Raw genomic sequence first — 13915 nt, 5'->3', positions numbered from 1 at the left:
ATATATATATGTACATTTACAACTTATACAAAGTTTGAAAGCTATGCACTACAAAGCAAGACCCTGTCTCAAAAAAACCCTAAAGCTCAATGGACAAAGTTTTTGTAAAAAAAATTGTTATACACTCACAATTTGTATAATATTTTAAAGCTTTAAAATGATGCCATATAGTGCAATATATCATTTAGAAATACATATACCCACACTATCATTTATGTTTATTTATTTATTTTTATTTTATTTTATTTTTTTTGGTGCCGAGGACAGAACCCAGGGCTTCCAGCTTGCCAGGCAAGTGTTCTACCGCTGCGCCGTCCCCAACCCCCATTTATAAATACATATAATTGCAGTGAAACTATGAAAATAAACTAGGCACAGATAATTCAAATTTATAATCACCATATTTCTGGAATGGGATAGAAGAAAAGGAAGGAATTTAGGGAGGATAACAAAGGCTATGTCAACTGTATCTCTAATGTTTCTTTTATGAAGCAAAATTAAAAGAAACTAAAAGAAAAAACTAGCAAATTTTCTAAAGCAAATGTGACAAATATTACCATTTACTAATTCTAGATGAATACATAGCTGTTTGTTATACACTATTACTTTCTGTATATTTTGTTTTGTTTTGCTTTTTGAGACAGGGTCTTGTGTATCCCCAGCTGGCCTTAAACTCAGTAATCCTCCTGCCTCAGCTTCCCAAGTGCTGAAATTCTAGGCATGTGCCATCACATCTGGCTTTTTCTTTTTTTTAGGGGATGGTACTGGAAATCAAACTCACGATCCCATGCTTGCCAGGCAGTTCCATATTTTTAAAATTAAAAAAGCTACACAGCCAAGAAACTATCCTGTCCTTTAATTCTTCCTCCTCCTAAATCTTTTCATCATCTCCGCAGTGAGCCCAGCACAGTCAAGTAGAGAGAGACTTCTAGCATTTCTTTAAATTTTTTGAGCCATGTATCAAATTTTAAAGCCTTCTTCCATCAGATTCCTTCAAAAAAAAGCGTAAATAGGTAGTGCAAAGATGGTAATATTTATCTAAATACCTTCCAAGTTACTAATGTGCAGGAAAAGTGAAGGGACAACTTAACATTTTAACATTACAAGCTTTAAATTATTTAAGAAAACCCTGGAAAGAGGAATTAAGAATTACATTTGATACAATGGATCTTGAATGCTATACTTATGTTTTAAGTTCACATAAGCAGGGGTTCTTTCTTCTATTTCTTTTCACATTCCTGTTGCCTATTGTTTCCAACCCTCCCACCCCCTTTCACCCTTCTACCATCACGGCACATAGAATGCTTCACTCGCTGCATATGTTAAGCACTCTTGAAATATGAGTCCATGAAAATGTCACAACAGATCTGTTATGACATCAGCAGGACTAGAACACCATGGCTAGCGAGCAGCTGGTAAGAGAGTAAGACACAACCTCTGGAAGCAGCCTTCTAGCTTCCTAATGGACACTCTTGTTAGCATTTGCCTATATTCTGCAAAAAAGAAGTAAAAGAAAATCACTCAAAATGTTTTCCAAGAAGCGAAACGATATAGGCAATGACTCTGAATCAGAAAAAGAGGTTGAGAATTCCCGAAGCACAAAAGGATGGTCCAGAACTGCTCTCGATCTTCCAGTGGTCCCCAGGCTTGAAATCCCGTTCTCTGTGCAGGCAGTCATCTCTCGGATTGAGCAAGCACAGCTTCTTCGAGCCAGAGAGGTAAGTCATGAACCAGAAGTTTACAGATTGCAAGATTTTGTTTTGTTTTGCTTTGTTTTTTGAGACAAGTTCTCACTGGCCTTGAACTCACTACATAGCCCACGCTGGCCTTGATTGAACTCACAGTGATTCTCGTGGGTGTGTGCCACCATGCCTGGCCCAAGTTTTTTTTTCTCTTTTTTTTTTAAGAATTCATGTTATGTTCATGTTATTTAACTGTATTGAAATAGCTTTGAATTCAAATGGTAATTTGACCTAATTGCAAATACTGAACTCCTATTTGATTTTTTTTTTTTATTCTCCCCCACCCTCCTATTTGACATTAATCTCTTTTTTCTCCCTGTATTTTAGGAAAGGGTCTACAGGGTGTTCAGGGTCTCACTACTAGATCAGACTCTATAGTGGTTCTCCTGTTTACAGCCTCCCAAGTGCTGGGATTACAGGTGTGTGGCACCACGCCCAATCTCAACTGCTGTCTCAACACGCCCTGGGGGGCGAGGCCAGCACTGCAGGCCAAGGGATCAAAACCTTGGCCCCTGTGTCTGCTTGCAGGCGCTTTAATCCACTCAGCTATTTGGCCAGCCCTGATATTAATCTCTTCATATCAGAATTGATCAAACCATTTAAGAAGTAAATCAGCTAGACATGGTGGTTTTCTGCCTATAATCCCTCACTCTGAAAACTGAGACAGAAGGATTTTAAATTCAAGGCCACTAGAGCTGCATAGGGAGCTCAAGAATGCCTTAAACTATATAATGAAACCTTGACCTAAAATAACAAAATACAAAAAAAGATAGAAAAAGAAAAAAAATGTTGGTACAGTTTTGGTATTATTCCAGCCATGATAACTGTGTTTGCTTTTAATAGCTTTATTAAGACACCTGACATGCAATAAATACATTTAAAGTGTTTTAAGTGTGTATTCAAGTTTTTTTAATGCAAACACTGATGAATCTTTCACTACAGTCAATATCATGAATTTACCCATCATCCCCCCAAATTTCTGTCTCAAAAAATAAAAGGGGCTGGAGATAGAGTTTAGTACAAAGATCTCAGGTTTAATCCCCAGAACTGCCAAAAATAACAACAACAAAAGAGAATTTTATAAAAGTGGAAACATATTACTTCTTTCTGGCTTTTTTTTTTTTTTTGAGACAAAGTCTTACTGTGTAGTCCAGACTGGACTTCGATTCACTATGTAGCCCAGGCTGGCCTCTAATTTGTGGCGATCTTCCTGCCTCAGCCTTCCAAGTGCTAGGATTATAAGCGTGCACCACTACACCTGGCTCCTTCTGGCTTTTTTCACTTCACATTATTATGAAATTTACCCACATTCTTAAAGGTATGATTAATTAATTCTTTTTTATTGCTGTGTATTTTTCCATGACATGGCTTTTGAGCTATTTCTAGCTTGGAGTTATTACAAATAAAGCTGCTCTGGACATTGTGTACCAGTCACTACATGGACATATGCTTTCATTTCTCTTAGGTAAATATCTCGGTTTGGACTAAGTTATGTGGTAGGTAAATTTTCTCTCTCTTTCTTTCTTTCTTTCTTTCTTTCTTTCTTTCTTTCTTTCTTTCTTTCTTTCTTTCTTTCTTTCTTTTCTGGTACTGAGGCTTGGACACAGGACCCTGAACATTGTATTCTATCACTGAGCTACATCCCCAGCATTTTTTAATTTCCTGTTGCGGTACGGAGGATTGAACCCAGGGCTTTCACACTGACCTATGTCCCCAGCCTTTTTTAGTTTTTATTTTGAGACAGGATCTTGCTGAATTCCTAAATTGCCAAAGCAGGGCTGGAATTTGTAATCTTCCTGCCCCACCTCCAAGAGTGCTGGGATTATAAGTATGTGCCACCACGTCCAGCTCTTCTTACTTTTGAAATAGGACCTTGCTATGTAGTTCAGGTTAGGCTCAAACTTTCAATCCAACTCTCTCGGCCTCCTGAGTAGCCTGAATTACAGGCATGTGCCATGAGGCATGGCTACTATTTTAGGGGGTTTCGTTGGCTTTAAAAAATGGGAATCAAACTAAAGTGTGCTCTACCACTGAGCTACATCAAAACTTCAAAACTCCCTCCCTCCCCACCTCATGCCTCTCTTTTTTCTTTCTTTTTGTTTTTCTTTTTTGTGAAACCGGCTCTCACAATATAGTTTGGGTTGGACTTGAACTCACTGTGTACCCCAGCCTGGCCTTTCCTGCCTCAGTCTCCAAAGTATTGAGACTGCAGACCTGTACCACCATGACCAGCCAAAATCCTTTTTTATTTTGAGACAGAATCTTGCTAAATTTCCCAGGCAAGACTTGAACTTGGAATCCTCTTATTTCACTATCTGGAGTAGTTGAGACTACAGGCATTGTGCCACCGAGCCTAGCTTGTTTTAGGGCATATATATTTTTATATTTATAAAATATTATACATTTTATAATATATATCATGTACAGTATATGAATCTTACAGCAATTTTCTACCTTTTTTTTCCTCCCTTTGTGGTGTCTGCATATTTCTTCATGTCATAAACTCAATATTTAGCCAGGTGTGTTGGTGTATGCCTATAAACTAGCCCTCCAGAGGCTAAGGCCAGAGGATCACTACATGTTTGAGGCCCAGCCTGGGTTACAAAGTGAGTTTAAGGCCAGCCTCAACTACACAGGGAAGCTCTGTCTCAAAAAGACAAAAGACAAAAAACAAAAAAAAACCCCAAAATTCTAAAAAAACCCTCTTAATATTTATTGCTTTCCAATTGTTTTTGCTTTAAAAAGGCAATGATTGAGTTTTAAATGTTATTGTAATACAATATATATTTAAAATTGACCACTTTAACTTTTTAATCATCCAGTTCAGTGGTATTAGGTACATTTACAAGGTTGTGTATGCACAGACACTTTGGCGCGTTTCTCCACTTGCTTAGGGCTATTTTCAGAACTTATCATCCCAAATGTTATATTCATTAGACAGCGACTCTCTTAGCCTCTAGTAACCTTTGTTCTACAGTCTCTGTGAATTTGACTATTCCAGATACCTCATTTAAATAGAATCACATAACATTTGGTTTTTGAGTTGAGGATGTAGCTCAGAGGCATAAAACTTGCTTGGTTTTATCTGAGTCCCTGGGTTCAATTTCCAGCATAGCATTTTAAAAATGTTGTTTTGTGTCTAGATTATTTTATTCAGGATAATCTCATGAATGTTTATCTAGGTTGTAGCATTATCAAAATTTCATTCTTTTGTAGTTATCCTAACTTTTAAATGTTTTAAATTGGGGCCAGCAAGATAGCTCAGTGGTCTAAAGTGCCTGGTTAGGCAAGCTTAGCCAAGCTGGCCAGTAAATAAATAAATAAATAAATAAATGTATGTTTTAAACTAATTATAACAAGTTTGACTTATAAATGAGTTTCATTCTGGAAGAATGTTCCTAAGTCAGAGTCGTTGGTAAGTCTGAAATGCACAAGTGAGCCTGGACACAAGTAGACAGTGTACACTGCTCGGTGCTTCCCAGCAGGCCCTTCCACATCACCACTGCTTTTCCTTTTGCTTCTGGACATCCACGGCTCAGAGTAAGACCTCTACTACTCTAGACTGTCGCACTGTACATAAGCTCACAGCCGCACAACTGTGATGACATCTCACAGACTTCTGAGCTACTCCTGAGATGTGTCTGCACCTATGAATATTCATAATGCAAGCTCACAACTCAAATGTTTATAAATTGAAGACTTACTGTAACTAATTATTTTTGAGACCAGGTCTCTATGTTGTCCACGCTGGCCTCCCCTGAGCTTTTGGCTCAAATGATTCTCCTACCTCAGCCTTTCAAAAAAAGCTCTGGTGCTTTTTTTTTTCTTTAACTGTGGTAAAGCATATGTAACATAAAATTTGCCATTTTAACCATTTAAAAATGTACATTTATCTGGGATTAAGTGGTGTAATTATCATGGTTATCCAATTCTAGAACTTTTTAATATTTTATGAAAATTCTCACCCATTAAACAGCAACATTCAGGGAGCTGCGGAGATAGCTCCTTGGTCTAAGCACATTCCTGGCGAGCACAAGGACCTAGATTCAATCCCTGGTACCACATGCCATCCCAGCCCCGCCCTGGGCACACCCTGCCTGTAATCCCAGTGCTAGAGAGGCTGAGACAGGAGGATCACTGAGTCTGAGCTGTGTAGCAAGACCCTGTACCAAACCAATAGATAAATAAATGATTAAAAAAAAAAAAACTGTAACATTCAGCCAGGCATGGTGGTGCACACCTGTAATACCAGCACTTAGCAAGCTGAAGCAGGAGGATCACAAGTTTGAGCCCATCCTGGGCTACAAAGGAGACCTTATCTCAAACAAACCAATGCAAAACAAAACAAAAAACAGGAATTCCCCATTTACTTCTTCTCATTCTTGACAATTAGGGTTTAATTTTTATCTCTAAAAAGTTTTTTTTATAATGATAAACCTGTCCTTTTGTGATTGTTTTATGTTACTTAGAATGTTTTCAGAGTTCACCTGGTTACACGATGTCAGAATTTCTGCTCTTTTTTTTTTTGGAAAATTTCTGCTCTTTCAGTGACTGTCAAGATGGCTCAGCTGATTAAGTGTCTGCTTAGGCAAGTGCAAGGACAAGGGTTCCTTCCCTGGCACTGTATGCTGTTCTGGCCCTGCACCTGGACTAACTGAGCCAGCAACCGAGTCCAGGCATGGTGTTGCATGCCTGTAATCCCAGCACTGGGGAGGCTGAAAACAAGAGGATCACTAAGTCCGAGCTGCGTAGTGAGACCCTGTATAAAATGCATTTTTAAAAAAAGAGGGCCTGGGGCTTTGGCTCAGGGGTAGAATGCTTGCCTAGCAAGTATTCAGTCCTTGGCACCAAAAACAAAAAATAAACCTCCCCTAAATATATATATATACATATATATATATATATATTTCTGCTCATTTAGGATGAAAGACTGGGTTCATTGGGCCCATCCCTTATATTTCTATTATAAATTTTTACTCCATTGTAATAGTAGCTGGTTATGCAACTCAGTACCTTTCTGTGAAGGATACAGGAGACTATATGTTTACCACTTAGTACAGCAAACACCAAGGAGCGTTCACATGTTCAAAAGTGTCAAAACAGGATTTGGACTCACTTTTGTGCTCCACTATAATTAGTTTCATATATGTTTACCCAAGCATCACAGAGGGTCCAATAGACCCACACCACTCCAGGATTTGTGAAAAGCAAAGAAAAAGTTTTCTTTTCATTTTTCTGGTAGAAATAGCCCAATTCAGTAAAATGGCACATGAAAAATCAGATTCACAAGTTTTAGAGGATATCAAAAGTGAATCATCAGATTACTCATATGTAGATGAAGACAATCCATTATGGTAAAATACATGATTTCATACCAGAAGAGTGGTATGTGACTTTGATGTTTGCCATGTGAGCCTAAGTTCCTGTGACAGTGAAATGGAGCAAGAGTCGGCTGATCCAAACACAGGGACTACAAACCTACTTGACTCAGACAATGAAGAAAACAGCAATATGAGTAGATATTTGACTATTCAAACTGTTGCAATATGGCCATACAACCAAATGGAAGAATCTAAAGTTAGAACTAGGTCTGAAAACATAGTGAGGATCTTTTTTTTCTTTCTTTTTTTTGTTTTGGTCTTTTTGAGATAGGGTGTTGCTATGCAGTTCAGGCTGGCCTTGAACTCACTTTATAGCCCAGGCCAGTCTCAAACTCACAATGACCCTCCTGCCTCAGCCTCCTGAGTATAGGCCTGTGCTACCACACCCAGCTATAGTGAAGGTCTTGGCCGGAGTAAAACATTTAAGACAGAATGCCAGGACTGTCATTCAGGGTTGAAAATTGTAACAGATGCAATGCTAGAAGATGCTGTGAAATACACAAAGGCTAAAATGAAAGTAAAATGTTCTTTATTTTTTTTAATAGTTTTATAAAAACATGTAATTATACATGTCTAAGTGGTAGTTCACAATAAAATTTATTTTTCCCCCAGGGGAACTAATTTATTTATTTATATATTTTTTTGCATTTCTTCATTTTTCCCCATAATTTTATTGATGAACAAATAGTGATAGGACAGTTTCAAACCAAATTGGTAGGACACTTTCAATAATTAACACATTGCATACATTCTTCCTAGTGGTTATTTGCTGTACAAGATGCAGACATGAGGATGTGAGGGCAATCTGGCTGTGACATCTGTCACCCTATTGATCGCCAGGGTTGATTCGGCTGATCTGGCTGGCTAGGCAGGTGTCCCCTTCCTCCCTCAATGATCCATGTGCGTCCCTCCCAAAGCTGCGCACTCGGTCGAAGAGGACGACCACCCCCAATAGAGGAGGACCATTCCTTGGTCATGGGTATACGAGTAGCTGCGACCCCCTGCTAGAACCTCCAAACAAGCTCTCAAGATGCGGACATGACTCTATTAGAACAAATCCCTCTATTCATTAAGAGAATGTAACTATATATCTATCCTAACCATTTTGAACACACATACAAAATGGACATTCATCTGTATCCCCTTTTTTTTCAGTTCCATTATTTGAATATTATAGATGAGTTAACTCAGCAAAATATTCTAAAAGAGTCCAGTAGTCCATAATAGTATTGGGGCTTCTGCTTCACTGGCAATGTCAGAAATTGTTGACCTGAGTCCCCTACAGCTCAACATAAAACCATGGCTTTAGTAAAATGTTCTGTATGCACCAGTAGCCATGTTAAAATATGTATTTACTGTGACACCTCACTAACTGAACTGAAAGTGTTCATAGGTCTGCTGTACTTAGCAGAGATTTCTCATGATGACTGAAGAATGTAAAAGACTTAAGGAAGAGTGATAGAACAAAACAGATAAAAAATTAGAACTTTGAAGATGTGAGGACTTATTATTTTTTCCTTTCAGTTTAGACATTTATCCTAGGACTCTGCCATCAGGTCCTTATTCATATAGTAATAAACCAAATGATGTTGTGAGCAGACTTGTTGCTCCCATCTCCCAAACTAATTGCAATGTAACATTTGACAGTTGATTTACCTGTTTCCAATTGATGTTACATTTGATAACAGAGCACAAGTTGACCAGCACAGAAACTGTATGCAGGAACAAAGCAGAAATTCCTATGAAGGTTGCAATTTCAAAACAGAGAATTATGTAGTGCAGTCTTTGGATTTCTGAAAGATATATCACAGCCTAGAGATATAGTTCAGCAGCACAGTGCCTGCCTGGAAAGTACAAGGTCATGAATTTGATTCCTGGTACCATGAAAGAGAGAGAGACAGAGAGGCAGAGGCAGAGGCAGAGGCAGAGGCAGAGGCAGAGGCAGAGGCAGAGAGAGAGAGAGAGAGAGAGAGAGAGAGAGAGAGAGAGAGGAGAAAAGAGGGAAGAGAGAAGACAGAGGAGAGAAGAGAGAGAGAAGAGGAGAGGAGAGGGAGAGGGAGAGGGACAGAGACAGAGACAGAGACAGAGACAGAAACAGAGACAGAGACAGAGAGACAGAGAGCAAGCAAACAAGTACTGCTTGTTTGACTCCATCCTAAATATATGTGGCATAAATAGTTTGAAAGTTTACAAAGAAAATAACAAGTGCAAAATACCACAGAGAAATTTTCTTAGAGGATTGAGCATGGAGTTCATAAGAGCTTATTTACAGCAGAGAAAAAATGAAATGCTTCTGCCCAGGGAACTACGCAAAAGAATCGTGGAGCACACTGGCAAGCTGACAGGTGAACAGGAAGATAAGCAGTATCACAAACACTGTGACAACAAGAAAACAAGAAAGATGTCAACTGTGGTCTACAAGAAAATACAGGAAAACAGAAGATATGTGCTATCAGTGTAAGCGCCGCTTGTGTATGAAACATGAGTTGTCACGTGTGAAGAGTGTCTTGAGTGTGACAATAGAAACAAAGTTTATTCCGTGGTAGACTTCTGTTTGTGTTTACACTGTAGTTCATATAGGTTTTTATTTTTTATTTTTTAATTTTTTTTTGCGGAACCGGGGATTGAACTCAGGCCCTTGTGCTTGCCAGGCAAGCAGTAGGTTTTTATTTTTGATGCTATCTTTAAGGTTCTGTAAGTAAGTAAACAGCTGCTGTGGAAATGTTGATGTCTGTTCTAAGCATTGATTGCATATTTGATACTGCATTTTATTGACATCTTATTTCCTGCTCAGTGCGTATTGTACAATATAGTAGGAAGCTCCTGACAAAACAGGAAAAGAGAGGTGACAAGAGTGCCCTGTAATATAGGAAAGGAAAGCTAAACATACTTGCTGTCACTGTAAGCCAGACATGTCTGTGGAACATAACAGTCGTCATGTGTGAAGACTGCCTTGGGTGTGAAACAAAGCTTATTTCTGTGGTAGAGTGCTACTGATATTTTCATTCTAGTTCATATAGGAATCTATTTTTTTTTAATGTATTTAGTACAGGGTCTCCAGGGTCTCACTACACAGGTCGGAATCATAGTGATCCTCCTGTTTTCAGTCTCCCAAGCATTGGGATTACAGGCGCGTGCCACCACGCCCAGTCTCAGTTGCAGCTCTGGCACCACGTGGTACAGGGATCGAGCCCAGTCCCTGCGTCTGCCTACGCAGGTGCTTGAATCGCCTGAGCTATCTGGCCGGTCCAAGTTCACATAGGAACCTATTTCTGACACTGTCTTTTAGGCTGTGTAGGTAAGTACACAGCTAATGTGAAAAAAAAATTTTTTTTCAGTTGTAGATTTTTATTAATAACATAGCAAGTAACAAATGGCAATGACAAAGAAACAGACACTTATATACTAAACAAAACATTTTTCCCATAGACACAATACTGATTTATCACCAAACCATGGGGCCAGCTCATTAAGCTTAGTAGCTTCTGTGTGGGCTGAGGGAGGGGTCTTCCTATCCCAGCTTTCCCTACTCACTTAACATTGTTCAGATTCTATTGAAGCTTGTAGTGCAGCTCACTGCCCTCGGGTAGATGCTCTGAGCTGGACCAGGACCACCAGTCTGTTAATATTAGCACCAGCAAACAGATCTAGGTTAAGAATCTGGGATGGGTCTCATCAGAAAATTGAGCTATACAAACACTTAAAGCCATTCTACAGAATTTATGAGCTTTAAGATGTTTATAACTTCCAGAGCTGTGGACCTGAAGTACTCACACTACATAGATAATGAACAAAAGTTATCTGTAGAAAAAAAGGACAGTGTAGAAATATTTATACAAGGAAAGCAAATTCAGAATGAATTAATATTTACAGGAGTTAAAAATCATTTATCTTTAACCATAATAAGGCCCCTGCGAGCTCCCAGAACCTTGGCTTTCTTCTCCTTCCGTTCTTGCTTGTGTTTCTTCTGTTGCTCTTCCCTGGTCTGGATAGGAGGTTGTTTGTAAGTTTTCTTATGGAAACTTACTCTGCTCACACATTCATTCAGAGAATCATTTTCTTTAGATTGCCCCCATGGTTTCAACTTTCCTTTATGTGGCTCATAGTTCAGGGGATGAGACAAACTTGCTTTGAGATCAAATACTGGTTTCTTATTGGAGACAGGAGTCTGCATTCCCACAGTTGTCAACTTGAATGGAGTAATAACAGTAGCAGCAGATTTCCCCTTTGTGGTCTTTAACGTGGGTGTCCCGAACACAGTCTAGCCTTTTCGCCATGTTCCCAGCCATGGTGACATGTGGAGACTTTCTGGCTGGAGTCTTGGTCAGTGAACGCTTATGCTCATTATCTTTAGTTGCAGCTGAAAATCTGACGTTCATTTTCGTCGCTGAGAGAACAGAGTGCTTAGCTGACCCTTTTAGACTCATAGCGCTCCTCCTGGCGGGCCTTGGGCCTGGCCTTGTGAGCGCTGCTGGCTGGCGGGAGTGCAAGCTGCGGAGAGGCTTCCTGGAGGCGTGGGTGTCGTTACCCCTCGCTCACTGCTGGACTGCTTCTTCATTTCATGAGAGGAGTGGTGTTTCTTTCTTCTCTTAATATATTCATCAATGGACTCCATTTCCTTAAAATGAGCCTCATGGAGCTTTTTAAAGTTTGGAGTAGTGACTGCAGTTCTTTTCCTGTTCCCAAGTATGGAAAATCCATCTGTATAGGGAGAATGTTTTTCTGAAGGTTCCTTTGAATCTTCATTATCTTTTCCTAAGGAAACTGTATGCTCATCTCCAAGGCTCTTGTCTGATACAGAACGGATTTTTCCAGTAGTTCCAAAATCCCAGTTTTCCTGGTCTTGATTCTGTAGTTCGGTGAAATGACTCAGGCTTACCTCAGAATGATCCTGCTGGGAGACAGGTTCCCTAGGGACCGTCTTACACAGCCTCCTTGTTTTGGTGATGTGGTCTACCCACTCCTTCGTGGCTTGTTCCCCGCTGTTAATCTGTACCTCAGTCTCATCACCAGAGGATGCGAAAGCTTGACTTTCACCCTGATTCTTATTTTCTTTTTGTGCTTCCTGTTTAAGGTGGGTTTTCAAAGCCTTTAAGAGCTTGTTTGCCCTCAAGTTAGCCCGGAGGCCCAAATTCTTGGCCAAGTTCTGTAGGTCGCTTCAAGGAGCCTAGCTCCTCCGCAGAGAGAACAGTTGTCATGTTCCAGCACTCCAGACCACACACAGAGGACGGGGACGCTGTTGCAAAGTGTGCAGCTCAAAACTCTGGCGCCACTGGAAGCACGTGTGAAAAATGTTGATATCGCTTCTAAATGTACAATACATATTAAGAATTTCACAATTTATCTTATTGTTAGTTTATGTTCCCGTTAACTACACACTGTATAATATAAGACACTCCTGACAAAATAGCAAGGCCACTGAGATGTCAAGTATGTGCTGCAAAAAGGCCAGGAAAGCAAAAGACGTGTGCTTCCAGTGTCATTGATACATGTGTATGGAACATGCTGTTGTCATGTGTGCAGACTGCCATGGGTGTGATAATTGAAGTAAAGTTTTTTTGTAGAGAGCTATTGGTATTCTCATTGTAGTTTATGTGGGAATTTATTACTGATGTTCTTTTTTAGACTTTGTATGTGAAAACCCAGTTAAGGTTGAAATTTTGATGCTTTTATTATAAACACTCATTAAATATTAAAAATTCAATACTTTGTGTGATTTTATTTTGTTAAGTACTCATTGCTTAATATAATGAAATTGATAAAATTAAAATTAATAAATCACTAATAGAAATACTTTATTTATTTATTGCTCCGAAGCCTTCAGGGCAGGTTTGGCTGGCTTGAGTTGTGGGGATCAAACCACAGCAACCTGAGCCTGACTGCTTTGTTGAAGCAGCCACTTAAAGAACTGAGCTAAGGGGCAGGCCCCCAGAAAAACTTTAAAGAATAAACATGAGTCTGACAGACCCACATTTATGCAGCTTGATGACAAAATTAGTCTTATGCTCCAAGGGCTAGGGTTGACTAGTATTCCATTATGTGTATTTACTAGATTTTTGTTTCTTCATTTATCTATTGGTGAGCACTTGCATTACTTCCAATTTTTGGCTGTTGAGTAATGTTGCTACAAAAATAGGCAAAAAACATCTGTTAAGTTCCTACTTGCAATTTTTTATAAACCCAGAACAGGAATTAGTAGGTCATTTGGTAATGCTGCTGTCATGCTGTTTTCTATAGTGGCTGTATTTTTTTAGATTTTTTTTTTTTTTTTTTTAGAGACAGGGTCTTTCTATGCATTCCAAGCTGGACTTAAGCTCACTTTGTAGCTGAGGCTGGACTCAAATTCACCATGATCCTCCTGCCTCAGCCTTCTGCGTGCCGGAGTTATAGGTATGCACCACCATGCCTGACTAACTTTACATTATCAGTAGCAAAAAGTTTTAGTTTCCACATCCTCACAACTTTTATTATTTTACTTTTCTTTAAAATCATAAATAGCTGGACATGGTGGCACCTTCCTGTAAGCCCGGGACTTAGGAGGCTGAGGGAGGAAGATTGCCATAAATTGGAGGCCAACCTGAGCTACATAGCAAGACCCCAAAAAACAAAATATAGGCTGGGCATGGTGGTGCATTCCTGTAATCCCAGCACTTGGGGAGACTGAGGCAGGAGGATCGTTTCAAGTTTGAGACAAGCCTGGGCTACAAAGTAAGCTCAAGGCCAGCCTGAATTGCCTAGCAAGACCCTATCTCAAAAAGACAAAAACAAAACAAAACAAAATATATATATATA

The 13915-nt window shown here is 39.4% G+C and overlaps 1 protein-coding gene and 1 pseudogene across 1 annotated transcript in view; one reads left to right on the top strand and one right to left on the bottom strand.

Annotated features, from left to right (window-relative positions):
* The first annotated feature begins 1450 nt into the window (after nucleotides 1-1450).
* The window catches only part of Fam186a (family with sequence similarity 186 member A), a 72018-nt gene continuing 59553 nt past the window's right edge, over nucleotides 1451-13915 (top strand). The window contains exon 1 of the mRNA XM_012516131.2: nucleotides 1451-1718. Coding sequence (XP_012371585.1) covers nucleotides 1527-1718 — 192 coding nt within the window. The 5' untranslated portion in view covers nucleotides 1451-1526. The remainder of the gene's footprint in view (nucleotides 1719-13915) is intronic.
* On the bottom strand, nucleotides 11003-12321 carry LOC105743036 (annotated as a pseudogene).

Source organism: Octodon degus, unplaced genomic scaffold, assembly GCF_000260255.1.
Source record: "Octodon degus isolate 3935 unplaced genomic scaffold, OctDeg1.0 scaffold00093, whole genome shotgun sequence".
Taxonomy (NCBI): domain Eukaryota; kingdom Metazoa; phylum Chordata; class Mammalia; order Rodentia; family Octodontidae; genus Octodon; species Octodon degus.
Note: the sequence above shows the minus strand (reverse complement) of the source record. Positions and strands in the feature narration are given on the sequence as shown.